The 18,475-nt window shown below is 41.3% G+C and overlaps 1 protein-coding gene across 1 annotated transcript in view; it reads right to left on the minus strand.

Annotated features, from left to right (window-relative positions):
• Positions 1–18,475, minus strand: part of TGFBR2 (transforming growth factor beta receptor 2) — a 102,665-nt gene that overhangs the window by 23,513 nt on the left and 60,677 nt on the right. The window contains exon 4 of the mRNA XM_059077351.2: positions 734–1,533. Within this exon, the coding sequence (XP_058933334.1) occupies positions 734–1,533 (800 nt within the window). The remainder of the gene's footprint in view (positions 1–733; positions 1,534–18,475) is intronic.

Raw genomic sequence — 18,475 nt, forward strand, 5'->3', positions numbered from 1 at the left:
ACACTTGGATGTGTGGCCATGGACCCGGAGAGCTGCCTGAGCAGAGACTAGATGCTTCAAAAGCACTCCCCTCAGCCTGGTTAGAGGAAACAATGGTGCTCTCAACACTTCACTCTAATCCACAGCCAAGCTTCCGGCATGTGAAACATAAAGAATGATGGTAATGTTAGTATCTAATAGCTCCTTAACCAAAAAGTTTTCAATTTTAATCTGTGAGATGCTTCAAAAGAGGAACTCTTCCTTCACCCAGTCCGTCACTCACTCTACAAATACTTATTGGTCACTTTCCCTGTTCAAGGCCTTGTGATGGATGTGACCAAATAGATGTGGATTTGGACTTCAAGGAGACTGCCTCCTAAAATGGTAAAAAAAAAAACAAAAACCACAATATAAGGACCGACAGTACAGAGTAGCAAGGGCTGAGTACAACCCTAAGACAGGAAAAAGATAGAGATACAGTACTAGCAGTGTTCAAAGCAAAGGAAAATAATGTCCAAATGGAAGAGAAATGAGGACTGACTCAAGGAGAAATGCCTGTGCTAAGCTGGTAAGGATCTGGAGAACCAGGGAGAGAAACGCTGCTGGTTGGCAGAGGTACCCTGGCATGAGAGCGGGGTGCGGTCGGGATTAACTGGATTCCCTGGACCAGTGTCAGAGTGCAGGGCTGATGGAGATGAGAGGGAGGGGTGCCAGTAGCAAGGGGAGGGGCCCAAGGGGGCCGGGGCTGCCCTACCTGCCCACTGTTGGCCAGGTCATCCACAGACAGAGTGGGGTCCAGCCGCAGGGAGAGGCCAAAGTCACAGAGGCAGCAGGTGAGGTCTCCCTTGACCAGGATGTTGGAGCTCTTGAGGTCCCTGTGCACGATGGGCATCTTGGGTCGGCCACATAGCGTGTGGTCACTGTGCAGGTGTGCGATGCCACGGGCCAGCGAGCCACCCAGCCTGCGCAGGTCCTCCCAGCTGATAACGTGGCGCGTCAGGTACTCCTGCAGGTTGCCTTTGGCGTGGAAGGCAGTGATCAGCCAGTACTGCTTGCCCAGCTCCGTCTTGCGCTCCTCAGCTGTCAGAAACTGCAGGATGTTCTCGTGCTTGAGGTTGATGTCTGAGAAGATGTCCTTCTCCGTCTTCCAGGAGGCATATTCTTCATAGGGGAAGATCTTGACAGCCACGGTCTCAAACTGCTCAGACGTATTCTGCCTCAGCTTGGCCTTGTAGACCTCGGCGAAGCGCCCTTTGCCCACCAGAGTGTCCAACTCAATGGGCAGCAACTCCGTGTTGTGATTGATGTTGTTGGCGCAGGTGGAGCTGATGTCAGAGCGGTCATCCTCCAGGATGATGGCCAGGTGCTCACTGAACTCCATCAGCTTGCGCGGCTTCCCCGAGTCCCAGGCTGGGCTCAGCTTCTGCTGCCGGTGGACGCGGTAGCAGTAGAAGGTGACGATGACAGCGATGGCGATGCCCAGCGGCGGCAGGAGGCTGACACCTGTCACTTGGAAGATGACCAACAGCAAGTCGGGGTTGTTGGTGGCGTATTCTGAGGTGGGAACAAAGGAGAGAAGGAGCTGGGTCAGCAGGTGTGCACTGGAAGGAAGTGGTCCACACCCCAAGCATCATAGGTTTTACCTTCAGCATAGTTTTTGTGGACAACATATGGTGAGTTTTTTTTACAGGCATGGATGCTAGTGTGCACTTATCCAGTCTTGCCTGCCTCTGGCCATCTAGTCAATATTTCCTACTCTTCCCTCAAAACTCAACTTAGAAATCAAAACTCAACATCAACCAATCAGAGAATTGTGCACGAGCTAATCACGTACCCTGGGATGGCCCTCCCATGCCTGGTCTTTAAAAATAGTTTTCTGGGAGGAAGGAGAGAAGATGGTGGAAGAGTAAGAGGCAGAGATCACCTTCCTCCCCACAGATATATCAGAAATACATCTACACATGGAACTGCTCCTATAGAACATCCACTGAACGCTGGCAGAAGACCTCAGACCTTCCAAAAGGCAAGAAGCTCCCCACGTACCTGGGTAGGGCAAAAGAAAAAAGAATAAACAGAGACAAACGAATAGGGACGGGACCTGCACCAGTGGGAGGGAGCTGTGAAGGAGGAAAGGTTTCCACACACTAGAAACCCTTCACGGGCGGAGACTGCGGGTGGCGGAGTGGGGAGCTTCGGAGCTGTGGAAGAGAGCGCAGGAATGGGTGCGGAGGGCAAAGCGGAGTGATTCCCGCAGAGGATCGGTGCCAACCAGGACTCACCAGCCCAAGAGGCTTGTCTGCTCACCTGCTGGGGCAAGCAGGGGCTGGGAGCTGATGCTCAGGCTTTGGTCGGAAGCTGGGAGAGGACTGGGGTTGGCGGCGTGAACATAGTCTGAAGGGGTTAGTGCACCACGGCTAGCTGGGAGGGAGTCCGGGAAAAGTCTGGAGCTGCCGAAGAGACAAGAGACTTTATCTTGCCTCTTTGTTTCCCGGTGTGAGAGGAGAGGGGATTGAGCGCGCCACGTAAAGGAGCTCCAGAAACGGGCGTGAGCCACGGCTATCAGCGCAGACACCAGAGATGGGCATGAGACGCTAAGGCCGCTGCTGCTGCCACCAAGAAGCCTGAGTGTGAGCACAGGTCACTCTCCACACCTCCCCTCCCGGGAGCCTGTGCAGCCTGCCACTGCCAGGGTCCCGGGATCCAGGGACAACTTCTCCAGGAGAACGCGTGGCGTGCCTCAGGCAGCCGCCGCAGGCTCACCCCACATCCACACCCCTCCCTCCCCCCGGCCTGAATGAGCCAGAGCCCCCAAATCAGCTGCTCCTTTAACCCCATCCTGTCTGAGTGAAGAGCAGACGTCCTCAGGCAACCTACACGCAGAGGAGGGGCCAAGTCCAAAGCTGAACCCCAGGAGCTGTGTGAACAAAGAAGAGAAAGGGAAATCTCTCCCAGCAGCCTCAGAAGCAGCGGATTAAAGCTCCACAATCAACTTGATGTACCCTGCATCTGTGGAATACCTGAATTGACAATGAATCATCCCAAATTGAGAAGGTAGACTTTGGGAGCAAGACATTATTTTTTTCTCCTTTTTCTCTTTTTGTGAGTGTGTATGTGTATGCTTCTGTGTGAGATTTTGTCTGTATAGCTTTGCTTTCACCATTTGTCCTAGGGTTCTGACCGTCCCAGTTTTTTTTCTTTTTAAAATTTTTCTTCTGAATAATTATTTTTTATTTTAATAACTTTATTTTATCCTACTTTGTTTTATCTTCTTTCCTTTTTTCTTCCTTTCTTTCTTCTTTCCTTTCTTTCTTCCTTCCTTTCTTCCTTCCTTTCTTCCTTCGTTCCTTCCTTTCTTCCTTTTCTATTTTTTCTCCCCTTTATTCTGAGCCGTGTGGATTAAAGGCTCTTGGTGCTCCAGCCAGACGTCAGGGCTGTGTCTCTGAGGTGGGAGAACCAACTTCAGGACACTGGTCCACAAGAGACTTCGCAGCTCCACATAATATCAAATGGCAAAAATCTCCCAGAGATCTCCATCTCAACATCAAGACCCAGCTTCACTCAACGACCAGCAAGCTACAGTGCTGGACACCCTATGCCCAACAACTAGCAAGACAGGAACACAGCCCCATCCATTAGCAGAGAGGCTGCCTAAAATCATAATAAGGCTACAGACACCCCAAAACACACCACCAGACAGACAAGATCCAGCCTCATCCACCAGAACACAGGCACTAGTCCCCTCAAACAGGAAACCTACTCAACCCACTGAACCAACCTTATCCACTGGGGACAGACACCAAAAACAATGAGAACTACGAACCTGCAGCCTGCAAAAAGGAGACCCCAAACACAGTAAGATAAGCAAAATGAAAAGACAGATAAACACACAGCAGAGGAAGGAGCAAGATAAAAACCCACCAGACCTAACAAATGAAGAGGAAATAAGCAGTCTACCTGAAAAAGAATTCAGAATAATGATAGTAAAGATGATCCAAAATCTTGGAAATAGAAGAGACAAAATGCAAGAAACATTTAACAAGGACCGAGAAAAACTAAAGAGGAAGCAAGCAACGATGTGCAACACAATAAATGAAATTAAAAATACTCTAGATGGGATCAATAGCAGAATAACTGAGGCAGAAGAACAGATAAGTGACCTGGAAGATAAAATATTGGAAATAACTACTGCAGAGCAGAATAAAGAAAAAAGAATGAAAAGAACTGAGGACAGTCTCAGAGACCTCTGGGACAACATTAAATGCACCAACATTCCAATTATAGGGGTCATAGAAGAAAAAGAGAAAAAGGAAGGGACTGAGAAAATATTTGAAGAGATTATACTTGAAAACTTCCCTAATACGGGAAAGCAAATAGTTAATCAAGTCCAGGAAGAAGAGAGTCCCATACAGGATAAATCCAAAGAGAAACACGCCAAGACACATATTAATCAAACCATCAAAAATTAAATACAAAGAAAACATATTAAAAGCAGCAAGGGAAAAACAACAAATAACTCACAAGGGAATCTCCATAAGGTTAACATATGATCTTTCAGCAGAAACTCTACAAGCCAGAAGGGAGTGGCAGAACATATTTAAAGTGAAGAAGGAGAAAAACCTACAACCACCATGACTCTACCCAGCAAGGATCTCATTCAGATTTGATGGAGAAATTAAAACCTTTACAGACAAGCAAAAGGTGAGAGAGTTCAGCACCACCAAACCAGCTTTACAACAAATGCTAAAGGAACTTCTCTAAGCAAGAAACACAAGAGAAGGAAAAGAGCTACAAGAACAAATTCAAAACAATTAAGTAAATGGTAATACGAACATATGTATCAATAATTACCTTAAATGTAAATGGATTAAATGCTCCCACCAAAAGACACAGACTGGCTGAATGGATACAAAAACAAGACCCATATATATGCTGTCTACAAGAGACCCACTTCAGACCTAGGGACACTTACAGACTGAAAGTGAGGGGATGGAAAAAGATATTCCATGCAGATGGAAATCAGAAGAAAGCTAGAGTAGCGATTCGCATATCAGACAAAATAGACTTTAAAATAAAGACTATTACAAGAGACAAAGAAGGACACTACATAATGATCAAGGGATCGATCCATGAAGAAGATATAACAATTGTAAATATTTATGCACCCAACATAGGAGCACCTCAATACATAAGGCAAATACTAACAGCCATAAAAGGGGAAATCGACAGTAACACAATCACAGTAGGGGACTTTAACACCCCACTTTCACCAATGGACAGATCATCCAAAATGAAAATAAATAAGGAAACACAAGTTTTAAATGATACATTAAACAAGATGGACTTAATTGATATTTATAGGACATTCCATCCAAAAATAACAGAATACACATTTTTCTCAAGTGCTCATGGAACATTCTCCAGGATAGATCATATGTTGGGTCACAAATCTAGCCCTGGTAAATTTAAGAAAATTGAAATCATATCAAGTAACTTTTCCGACCACAATGCTATGAGACTAGATATCAATTACAGGAAAACATCTGTAAAAAATACAAACACATGGAGGCTAAATAATACACTACTTAATAACAAAGTGATCACTGAAGAAATCAAAGAGGAAATCAAAAAATACCTAGAAACAAATGACAATGGAGACACGACGACCCCAAACCTAGGGGATGCAGCAAAAGCAGTTCTAAGAGTGAAGTTTATAGCAATACAATCCTACCTTAAGAAACAGGAAACATCTCACATAAACAACCTAACCTTGCACCTAAAGCAATTAAGAGAAAGAAGAACAGAAAAAACCCCAAATTTAGCAGAAGGAAAGAAATGATAAAGATTGGAGCAGAAATAAATGAAAAAGAAATGAAGGAAACGAAAGCAAAGATCAATAAAACTAAAAGCTGGTTCTTTGAGAAGATAAAGAAAATTGATAAACCATTAGCCAGACTCATCAAGAAAAAAAGGGAGAAGACTCAAATCAACAGAATTAGAAATGAAAAAGAAGTAACAATGGACACTGCAGAAATACAAAAGATTATGAGAGATTACTACAAGCAACTATATACCAATAAAATGGACAACCTGGAAGAAATGGACAAATTCTTAGAAACGCACAACCTGCCGAGACAGAACAGGAAAGAAATAGAAAATATGAACAGACCAGTCACAAGCACTGAAATTGAAACTGAGATTAAAAATCTTCCAACAAACAAAAGCCCAGGACCAGATGGCTTCACAGGCAAATTCTATCAAACATTTAGAGAAGAGCTAACACCTATCCTTTTCAAACTCTTCCAAAAGATAGCAGAGGGAGGAACAATCCCAAACTCATTCTATGAGGCCACCATCACCTTGATACCAAAACCAGACAAAGATATCACAAAGAAAGAAAACTAGAGGCCAATATCACTGATGAACACAGATGCAAAAATCCTCAGCAAAATATTAGCAAACAGAATCCAACAGCACATTAAAAGGATCATACACCATGATCAAGTGGGGTTTATTCCAGGAATGCAAGGATTCTTCAATATACGCAAATCAATCAACGTGATACACCATATCAACAAACTGAAGAAGAAAAACCATATGATCATCTCAATAGATGCAGAGGAAAGCATTTGACAAAATTCAACACCCATTTATGATAAAAACCCTGCAGAAAGTAGGCATAGAGGGAACTTTCCTCAACATAAAAAGGCCATATATGACAAACCCACAGACAACATCATTCTCAATGGTGAAAAACTGAAACCATTTCCACTAAGATCAGGAACAAGACAAAGTTGCCCACTCTCACCACTCATACTCAACAGTTTTGGAAGTTCTAGCCACAGCAATCAGAGAAGAAAGAGAAATAAAAGGAATCCAAATCGGAAAAGAAGACGTAAAGCTGTCACTGTTTGCAGATGACATGGCACTATACATAGAGAATACTGAAGACACTACCAGAAAACTACTAGAGCTAATCAATGAATTTGGTAAAGTAGCAGGATACAAAACTAATGCACAGAAATCTCTGGCATTCTTATACACTAATGATGAAAAATCTGAGAGTGAAATTAAGAAAACACTCCCATTTACCACTGCAACAAAAAAAATAAAGTATCTAGCAGTAAACCTACCTAAGGACACAAAACACCTGTATGCAGAAAATTATAAGACATTGATGAAAGAAATTAAAGATGATACAAATAGATGGAGAGATATACCATGTTGGAAGAATCAACATTGTGAAAATGACTCTACTACGCAAAGCAATCTACAGATTCAATGCAATCCCTATCAAATTACCACTGGCATTTTTTTACAGAACTAGAACAAAATATTTCACAATTTGTATGGAAACACAAAAGACCCCGAATAGCCAAAGCAATCTTGAGAACGAAAAATGGAGCTGGAGGAATCAGGCTCCCTGACTTCAGACTATACTACAAAGCTACAGTAATCAAGACAGTATGGTACTGGCACAAAAACAGAAATATAGATCAATGGAACAGTATAGAAAGCCCAGAGATAAACGCACACACATATGGTTACCTTATCTTTGATAAAGGAGGCAAGAATATACAGTGGAGAAAAGACAGCCTCTCCAATAAGTGGTGCTGGGAAAACTGGACAGCTACCTGTAAAAGTATGAAATTAGAACACTCCCTAACACCATACACAAAAATAAACTCAAAATGGGTTAAAGACGTAAATGTAAGGCCAGACAGTATCAAAGCAGAACCCTCTATGACATAAATCACAGCAGGACCCTTTTGGACCCCCCTCCTAGAGAAATGGAAATAGAAAAAAAAATAAACAAATGGGACATAATGAAACTTAAAAGCTTTTGCACAGCAAATGATACCACTAACAAGACCAAAAGAGAACCCTCAGAATGTGAGAAAATAGTTGCAAATGAAGCAACTGACAAAGGATTAGTCTCCAAAATTTGTAGGCAACTCATGCAGCTCAATAACAGAAAAACAAACAACCCAATCCAAAAATGGGCAGAAGACCTAAATAGACATTTCTCCAAAGAAGATATACAGATTGCCAACAAACACATGAAAGAATGCTCAACATCATTAATCATTAAAGAAATGCAAATCAAAACTACAATGAGATATCATCTCACACTGGTCAGAATAGCCATCATCAAAAAATCTAGAAACAATAAATGCTGGAGAGGGTGTGGAGAAAAGGGAACCCTCTTGCACTGTTGGTGGGAATGTAAATTGATACAGTCACAATGGAGAACAGTATGGAGGGTCCTTAAAAAACTACAAATAGAACTACCATACAACCCTGCAATCCCACTACTGGCTATATACCCTGAGAAAACCATAATTCAAAAAGAGTCATGTACCACAATGTTCATTGCAGCACTATTTACAATAGCCAGGACATGGAAGCAACCTAAGTGTCCATCAGCAGATGAATGGATAAAGAAGATGTGGCACATATGTGCAATGGAATATTACTCAGCCATAAAAAGAAACGAAATTGAGTTATTTGTAGTGAGGTGGATGGACCTGGAGTCTGTCATACAGAGTGAAGTAAATCAAAAGGAGCAAAACAAAGACCGTATGCTAACACATATATATGGAATCTAAGGGAAAAAAAAGTCATAAAGAGCCTAGGGATAGGATGGGAATAAAACAGAGACCTACTAGAGCATGACCTTAAGAATATGGGGAGGGGGAAGGGTAAGCTGTGACGAAGTGAGAGAGTGGCATGGACATATATACACTACCAAACGTAGGGTGGATAGCTAGTGGGAAGCAGCCGCATGGCACAGGGAGATCAGCTAGGTGGTTTGTGACCACCTAGAGGGGTGGGATAGGGAGGGTGACACAAGAGGGAAGAAATATGGGAACATATGTATATGTATAACTGATTCACTTTGTTGTAAAGCAGAAACTAACACACCATTGTAAAGCAATTATACTCCAATAAAGATGTTAAAAAAAAATGGTTTGCTGGCGTTATTCACAATAGCCAGGACATAAAAACAACCTAAATGTCCATCGACAGAGGAATGGATAAAGAAGATGTCATACATATATATAATGGAATATTACTCAGCCATAAAAAAGAATGAAATAATGCCATTTGCAGCAACATGGATGGAGCTAGAGATCATCATACTAAGTGAAGTAAATCAGAAAGATAAAGACAAAAACCATATAATATCATTTACATGTGGAATCTAAAATATGGCACAAATGAACTTATGTATAAAACAGAAACAGACTCACAGACACAGAGAACAGCCTTGTGGTTGCCAAGGGGTAGGGGAAGTGGGAGAGGGATGGATTGGGAGTTTGGGGTTGGCAGATGCAAACCATTACATATAAAATAGATAAACAACAAGTTCCTACTGTATAGAACAGGGAACTACATTCAATCTCCTGGGATAAACCATAATGGAAAATATTTTAAAAAAGGTTGTACATATATGTATAACTGAATCACTTTGCTGGACAGCAGAAATTAGCACATCATTGTAAATCAACTATACTTCAATTTAAAAAATGCTTTGCTGAAACCCTTCGGGAGATTCGGGGTTTGCGGGGGTGGTGGGCATGAGCTACCTGTTCTCCTTGCATGGCCCTGCAATAAATCTTTCTCTGCTAAAAAAAAAAAAAAAAAACCACAAAACTCAGCTTAAATGTCACTCCCTTCAAAGGAAATTTAGGAAAACTTTCTATTTTATATATTCTCATAGCATGCCACATTTTTCCTGTGCAACAAGTGAGCACAATTTGAGTTAAATAACTATGACTCCATATGGTTTCATATCTGCCTTTCCCTACTTTCCCCACCCCAGCAGACTAAGAGCTCTATGCTACCAGGGACCATGCCTTTCTTCTCCATGACTGTAACCAGCACTTAGCACACATGAGGGCCTTAATAAGTGTTGAATAAATGGATGAAGCATTTACTGAGTGTTCACTAAGCTCCAAGCACTGCAGGAGGTTTTGGGAATACAGAAAATGAGAACTCCTGCCTCCAGAGTGCTCACGTATATGGTATCTGGTGAAAACAAAGAGACAGCCACAGTCCTGCCGCAGTCTGTGCTCTTTTGTAAACTCCCACTTGTCCTGTTCTGTTCAACACCCAGGCTACCATGAAACATCAGCTCTGGGCCTACTGGTCTGTGGCAAGGGTCTCTTTGGAAGTCAGTTACCTTATATCCCCCTAATGTTTCTCTTTTCAGTGTCATGTGATTTATAGCTTCATAGAACAGGGATATTTAGTAGCAATAATGGAAACATTAGTGAGAGAAGTTATAGAAGGGAAATGCAGGCCAGTTTCCTGACTGGGGACCACTGAGGCAGGCTCTGTGGGGGATGGAGAAGAGCCCTTATCACCAGCTAAGTAACTACAATGACTTGTTCCTCAAACTTTGATTCATGAGCTGGCCTTGGTTGGCTCTGGTTAAATAGTTTTCTTCTTGGGAAGAAGAACGTGGATGGAGATGTTCAGTGGGCAAGAGTCTGGGAAACATAGTTATAGTTCAGGGAGAGCTTTGTGCTAGCCTGTCTCCACTGGAAACAGATGCCAGAATTCTATTACTTTATCAGTCATTCATTTTCTTTCAAAGGTGCCCACTAAGGAGTAGTCCTCATTCTCAGAAGCTAGATTCATTCATTAATCACAGCACTACTGAGGTGCTACTAGGGGATGGGACAGCCCTCAAAGTGGGGATGACCCAGCAGAGAAGTTAGGATGTGTCTACACCTGTCTGGCAACATCCAGCAGTCTGGAATGGAAGCTAATGCGTGCCCCTGTCTATCCTGGAGTGTGGGAAAGACAGAGAGACAGGGATGGCACACTGGTAAGGACTGTGAGCTGGCCAGTGAAGGATGGGAAGCAGTCAACGATGGCAGAAGGAACGTTATGTGAAGAAGTAAGAATACAGATCTACCTGAGGAAGAGCAGGAGTCACAAACTGACAACTGTGCACAAAGGAATAGAAAGGAAAGTTTGGGTAGGTGGTTTGGGACCAGACATCATGTCCAAGGATGGATTCATAATTATATAATTGGCAGTATTCACCTACTGGCAGTGTATTTTAAAAAGTGATGAGAATACAGTCCATGTGGAACAGAGATCATCTCTCAAAGGGAACCCGTTACCTAAATGGTATTTGATACCTTCACTTAATGAAGCACAGAGAGAAATGAAACTAAAACGATGTCAAGTGGCACTATGATTAACTACCTATTCTTAAGGGAAGTTCTAAGTGGAAATGCCAACTTCCACTGACTATTCTAGATGAAAGCCTTAGGTCTTACATCTATTTGATGCCACTAAAAACATGAAAAGTACCCCCAAACATCAGAATTTCAGCAATCAAAAGGAAAAAAAAATCACTATTTTGGAGGAAGATACATGAATGTATTTAAAAGAATAGACAAATTCGACAAGGTAGCAGGATACAAGATTAACATACAGAAATTGGTTGCATTTCTTTGCACTAACAATGAAATATCAGAAGGTGAATGTAAATAAACAATCCCTTTTACAAGCACATCAAAAAAATAAATAAATAACAACTTAGCAATAAACTTCACCAAGGAGGTGAAAGACTTAATATGCTGAGAACTACAAAACATTAATAAAAGAAAGATGATTCAAAGAAATGGAAGATATCCCATGCTCTTGGATTGGAAGAATTAATACTATTAAAATGGCAATACTACCCCAAGCAATCTACAGATTTAATGTGATCCCCATCAAATTACCCCTGACATTTTCACAGAACTAGAACAAAAAATCCTAAAATTTATATGGAACAATAAAAGACCCAGCCAAAGCAAACCTGCAGAAAACAAAGCAGGAGGCATAACCTTCCCAGACTTCAGACAATACTACAAAGCTACAGTAATCAAAACAGCATGGTATTGGCACAAAAAGACATACAGATCAATGGAACAGAATAGAGTGCCCAGAAAAAAACTCACACACCTACAGTCAATTAATCTTCAACAAAGGAGACAAGAATATAAAATGGGAAAAATACAGTCTCTTCAGCAAGTGGTGCTGAGAATGTTAGACAGCTGCATGTAAATCAATGAAGTTAGAACGCACCCTCACACCATACACAAAAATAAACTCAAAATGGCTTAAAGACTGAATCATAAGACATGACACCATAAAACTCCTAGAAGAGATCATAGGCAAAAAATTCTTTGACATAAATTGTACCAATGTTTTCTTAGGTCAGGCTCCCAAGGCAATAGAAATAAAAACAAAAATAAACAAATGGGACCTAATCAAACTTACAAGCTTTTGCACAGCAAAGGAAACCATAAACAAAACAAAAAGAAAACCTACGGAATGGGAGAAAATATCTGCAAAGATGTGACTGACAAGGGCTTAATTTCCAAAATATACAAACAGCTCATACAACTCAACAACAACCAAAAAAAAAAACCCAATCAAAAAATGGGCACAAGACCTAAATAGACATTTCTCCAAAGAAGACATACAGATGGCCAACTGGCACATGAAAAGATGCTCAACACTGGTAAATTTTAGAGAACTGCAAATTAAAACTACAGTGAGGTACCACCTCATACCAGTCAGAATGCCCATCATTAAAAAGTCTACGATTAACAAATGCTGGAGAGGGTGCAGAAAAAAGGGAATGCTGTTACACTGTTGGTGGGAATGTAAATTGGTGCAGCCACTATGGAAAACAGTATGGAGATTCCTCAAAAAACTAAAACTAGAGTCACCATATGATCCAGCAATCCCACTCCTGGGCATATACTCTAACAAAACTATAATTCAAAAAGATACATGCACCCCTATGTACATAGCAGCACTACTTACAATAGCCAAGACATGGAAACAACCTAAATGTCCATCAACAGATAAATGGATAAAGAAGATGTGGTGTGTGTGTGTGTGTGTGTGTGTGTGTGTGTGTGTGTACACACACACACACACAATGGAATATTAGCCATCAAAAAGAATAAAATAATGCCATTTTTCAGCAACATGGATGGACCTAGAGATTTTTACACTAAGTGAAGTAAGTCAGACACAGACAAATACCATATGATATCACTTATATGTGGAATCTAAAATACGATACAAATCAACATATCTACGAAACAAAAACAGACTCACAGATATAGACAACAGACTTGCCAAGGGGGAGGGGGGGAGGGGTGGAATGGGAGTTTGGGATTAGCAGAGGCAAACTATTATATATAGGATGGATAAACAACAAGGTCCTACTGTATAGCACAAGGAACTATATTCAATATCCTGTGTCAAACCATAATGGAAAAGAATATGAAAAAAGAATATATATGTATGTATAACTGAGTCACTTTGCTGTACAGAAGAAATTAGCACAACATTGTAAATCAGCTATACTTCAATAAAATTTTAAAGAATAGGAAGAAGGAAACAATTTGGTGATTGAATCTTGAAAACCTAAGTTCTTACACTGTCAGGCTTGAGTGGGACCCAAGGCAGATGGGACTAGAAGCTTCGGTGTGGTGGGACAAAGTGATTACAAGGAAGATTGGAATTACAAGCGACACAGAAGATCTTGTGCAGAAGTATGGATGGTCTCTCTTGTCCAGCAAAGAATGAACCTGGAGATCAAGATTGAGGAGACAGATGAAATGATATTGAGATGCAGCAGAAAATAAGGTTCCCCTTCTATAACTCCACCTCTATTATCTGGACTATCCAGTGGGCGTGTTTTCTTCAGGTGGCCGCTTGTCTTTAACAACATAAAATGTCTTATAAATAAATGGGTTCGATTCTCTGATTGCTTGTTCCTCCCATGAAAAATTAAGCTCTACAAGGGTAAATCCACACATATTGATCACCAAGCTCTACCCAGCAGCTGACTCAGGGCGGGGCACTTAGGTACTCAGCAAATGTTTCCTGTAGAAACTGAATGAATGATTACTTATGTGGGACAATATCCCTCCCATTCTTGGATAAAGAATTCTACTCAGCCATAAAAAGAATGAAATAATGCCATTTGCAGAAACATGGATGGACCTAGAGATGATCATACTAAGTGAAATAAGTCAGGAAGAGAAAGACAAATACCATGTGATATCACTTACTTGGGGAATCTAAAATGTGACACAAATGAACCTATGTATGAAACAGAAACAGAATCATGGACATACAGAACATTGCCAAGGGGGAGGGGGGTGGGGGAGGGATGGAGTGGGAGGCTGGGGTTAGCAGATGTAAGCTTTTATATATAGAATGGATAAACAACAGGGTCTCTATAGCACAGAGAACTATATTCAATATCCTGTGATAAACCATAATGGAAAAGAATATGAAAAAAAAGTGTGTATATATATATATTATATATATGTATATATGTGTATAACTGAATCACTTTTCTGTATAGAAGAAATTAACAAAACAATGTAAATCAACTATACTTCAATTTTTAAAAAAATCCCTCCCATTCTTTATGCTCTACAGCAGGGGTTGGCAAACTATTGCCCCAGGGCCCACAGGCTGCTCTTGTACAGCCTCAAGAGCTGTGAATTTTTCATTTTTAAAGGGTCGTTTAAATACAAAAAGAAACTAAGTAGTTCATACAACAGAGATCATATCTGGCCCAGAAAGCCTAAAATATTTACTACCTGGCCCTTTACAGAAAAAGTTTACTAGCCCCTCTTCTATTGGTGTTATTTTAACAACCTGCAATGCATTGGCAGAATTTAGAGAGACTTCATTCTGGTCCAATGTGAGTATTCTTTTACATATGAGAAAACAACACAACGAAAAAATTTTAAATATTAACTGCATAATTACTCAGCTATGTCTCCAATTCATTAAAGTGTGTAAAACATCCAAATGAACTGTTCATGTATCACTGATAATTTTATTTTCTAATTCCTGTCCATGTATGTAAAAGGGTCTTCCTTGCTGATTTCTAGTCTTCTTCAGGCTAAGGGAAACAGAAAAACAGAAATCTCCTTTAATTTATTAATTGAAGAAGACTCTAGAAATCTCCCTTTCAATGTCAGAAACCAAAGTGTTACTTTCCCCTCAAATTTCCTTTGATTTCTTTTTGAAAACCTATAGGTAAAAATGTGGTGAGGAAAGAATTATCTATTAACATCTGTCAATCTTGAAACTTCAAAGCGGTGGTGAAAAACCCTAACAGTAGCAAATCAGGCTGAAAGGAAGCTTTGGGATGTGGCTTTATCTAAACCGAAGCCACCCACAGGCTCTCAGAGTTAACCCTTGAGCTGCTCCTAGAAAAACCAACAGCTATAGCTATAGTAGGTACAAGCTAGCTTCTCCTTCACTTAGAGACCAGCAGGAAGTATTTCTTTTTGCCAGCCCCCAGTTACACAGAAACTCATAATTATCGAATACAAAGTATGTACTTCTCTGTGTGCCAAGAATTTTATATTTAATTGAAAGAAAAACCCTATGAGGTAGATACTGCTATTATTATAAACCCAGTTTTTCAGATAGGGAAGCTAAGGGTCAGACAGTTTAAATAATTTCTCTAGCTCTGATTAGAGACCCCCGCTCTTAACCCCATGCCATACTGTCTCTAAACTTCACATCAGTGGGAGCTGATTAAAAATGACTTCATACAAGCTCTCAATTTGATAAAGTGGTTTTCTTCACTGGGGGCTGGACTAAGTGACTTCATGGCTGTCCACTAAGGTTTAACTGGGCAGTTCTCAGATAACGTGTCGGGTGTGCAGACTGTTCCCCTTGGCTCTTAACTAAGAACCAGAGTGGACTAGTTCTCTTGCAAATATGCATCTTTTCCCTGCCTGGGAAGGAAAAGTCTTACACAAGGAAGAACCCTAAAATCTTTCGTAGGACCTAGAATGCAGGGCACTCAAGATATGGAACCCTCCATGAATTGTTTCTTGGGCACACAGGTAACCAGTGCTCAAAAGGTGATGTTCACATGACACTCCCTTGTTATGTAACACTGAGCCACACAGAGTTCTGGGGGGCATTACAAACGAGGGGAACTTTTACAGGGTTCATACACATGCAGCTCTCCACTGTTAACAGCAGACTTTCTTAGCCTGGGCTCCAGAGATAGACTTCTGGGAATCTGTAAATTTAAACGGGCAAAATGACATCTTTTTATTTTCGCTAACCTTTAACAAAAATTTCACATTTCCCGGCATTAGCCACACCTATGACTTTGTCACCAAGAGAAACCACAGATATTTTCATGCCGCTTTACAGAGCGGTTGCAGAGGCCTCGGTGAATCCTTTATATTCATCACTTAGCCATTTCAATTTGTTCGATCTGATGCTAGATCTTGTTATTTAAACCATTACTATAGAAGTAAATATTACTACATCACAAATTTATTTTTTTCAATATTTGATCATTGTATTACCCTATGTTTGATCTTCTTTGAACTCCTGTGTATTCTATTTTATGCATTTGAAGACATCACTGTGAAGAGATCCACAGGCTTCGCCAGACATCCCAGAAGTACAGGGCACACACATAAAACCAGAGAGCCCTGGGCAGAGTGAAGGCATCAAGCCCTAGCCTCTCGGCCAGGATTTCCTAGAGCAGAGCATTCCAGACTCATCTGTTTCTCTGGGAAGTTAGTAAGGAAGGATACAGGTGCCAATGACGGACCCGCCGTCATGGTGGACAAGGGTGGATTCTATCATGTGTGAGGGCAGCTCTGCAGTGGAAAAGGATGGGAAATTCTCCTCTGAACTGTCTTAAGGACAACAGAGATAACTGCCCTATCATGGGCTTTCTCGAACTGGGCACAGATCATTCACTTTATCAGCAGCATCTCACTTTATTTCTTCAACAGCCAAGTAAGGTTCTGTTCATTGCCCTGGTTTATAGAGGAGGCTACTGAGGAAGGAAGGGAGGGATGAAGGGAGGCAGCGACGGAGGGAGAGAGGGAGGGAGGGAGGAAGGGAAAGGGAGAGAGAGAGAAAGGCGAAGTGGGCGGGGGGAATGAGAGGCGGAAGGGGGAGTGAGAGACAGAGAGGGAAGGGAAGAAAGAGGGGAAAAAAGAAAGAAAGAAACTGAGAGGAGCCTGCTTTCCACAAGTCTGAGTGGCTCCAGAGCCCTTGTTCTTTCCATGCCACCACGATGTCTCCCTAGCAATGAACCTAGGCCCGTTTAATAATTCCAAAATTTTCCAACCAAATGTGTCCCACACAGAGGAGCCAAACTGACTTGCAAATAAGGAGCCATTTGCAAATGTCAGAATCTTGATAAATAAATAGTTTTTAAGGACAAATGTCAAAGATAAATGTTAGTATGCCATTAAAAAAAAAAAAAAACACAAACTGGCAGAAAACCTCAAGGGGAAATTCCTTGGTATAGGTTCCTCCAGAGTGACTTAAAAGTAAATAAGTTAAAGAAAAAAAAACAAAAAAGTAGGTAAGTTGCCTAATCACACACACACAGGTGTGCACACACATGCAACACAATGGAAACATGTAGCTCCCAGGTTCTTTCAAGTCCTCTGTGAGGCCCAAATCCAACAATGATTACCAAAAGGAACTTAAAACTGAATCTCTATAATTCTTTTTTTTTTTCCAAAAAATCACATAGTAAAAAGGACAGTAAATTAAGGCCAAGAGTAAAAATGCCTATGTGGGTTGGTTAATGCATCTTGATAAAAACCAAATTAACAGAGCTGAATTTGACAGATGGGATCCTACTTTAATATTTGAATTAGTTCTGCAATTCCTCTGCTCAATGAAGAGTTTGGGCAAAAATTTACCAAGATAGTAACTTATCCAAGACACAGAAAGGGATACAGATGCTCGTTTTCTGTACACCTTAGTGTGTTGAACACTGCAGGACAACCACAGAGGTGCTTGAAGTTGGCAGTGACACGCTAACCACAGAGATTTTCACACGCCAACATGTTCATCTAAAGCAACAGGCTGAGATCCAAAGAAGGAAACTGCTCAAGAGAGATAAGCTGGTGGGAAAGGAGAATTTCCTGTCTCAAGTCATTAAGTCAAGTTAACTGTAATATTTAAAAGCACAGCATTCATTTATTGAGAACCTACTAAAGGCCAAACACTGGGTTTCACGTGGATTATTCTGAACCCCTGCAGCCACACTGCTAGATCTGAATCAGTTCCCATTTCCTAGACGTGCAGATGGAAGCCTGTGTGTACAGTGAGCTGCAGTCCTTGCAGACGAGGCTGGTGTGGCAGTGAGGGGCGAGTTGGAGGGGCAGTGTCATTCAAGAGGGATGCTGACAGCAGCTCCCAGGATCTTTGGCCAACAGCGGCTTCAATATGAGCATTTAGAAAAAGGACAAGATTACACAACCAAAGAAAAGAGAAGGAAAGAGAGTAAAGATAAAAGTTGAAATCAGTGGACTAGAAAACAAAGTTACAAGAGGGAGAATCAACAACACCCTGAATGGGTTGTATCATGATCAACACAACATGCAAACCTCAGTGAGACTGATACATAGCCAAGGGCAAAGGCCTGGAGGAGACGGAATCACGGGCA

Source organism: Kogia breviceps, chromosome 10, assembly GCF_026419965.1.
Source record: "Kogia breviceps isolate mKogBre1 chromosome 10, mKogBre1 haplotype 1, whole genome shotgun sequence".
NCBI lineage: Eukaryota > Metazoa > Chordata > Mammalia > Artiodactyla > Physeteridae > Kogia > Kogia breviceps.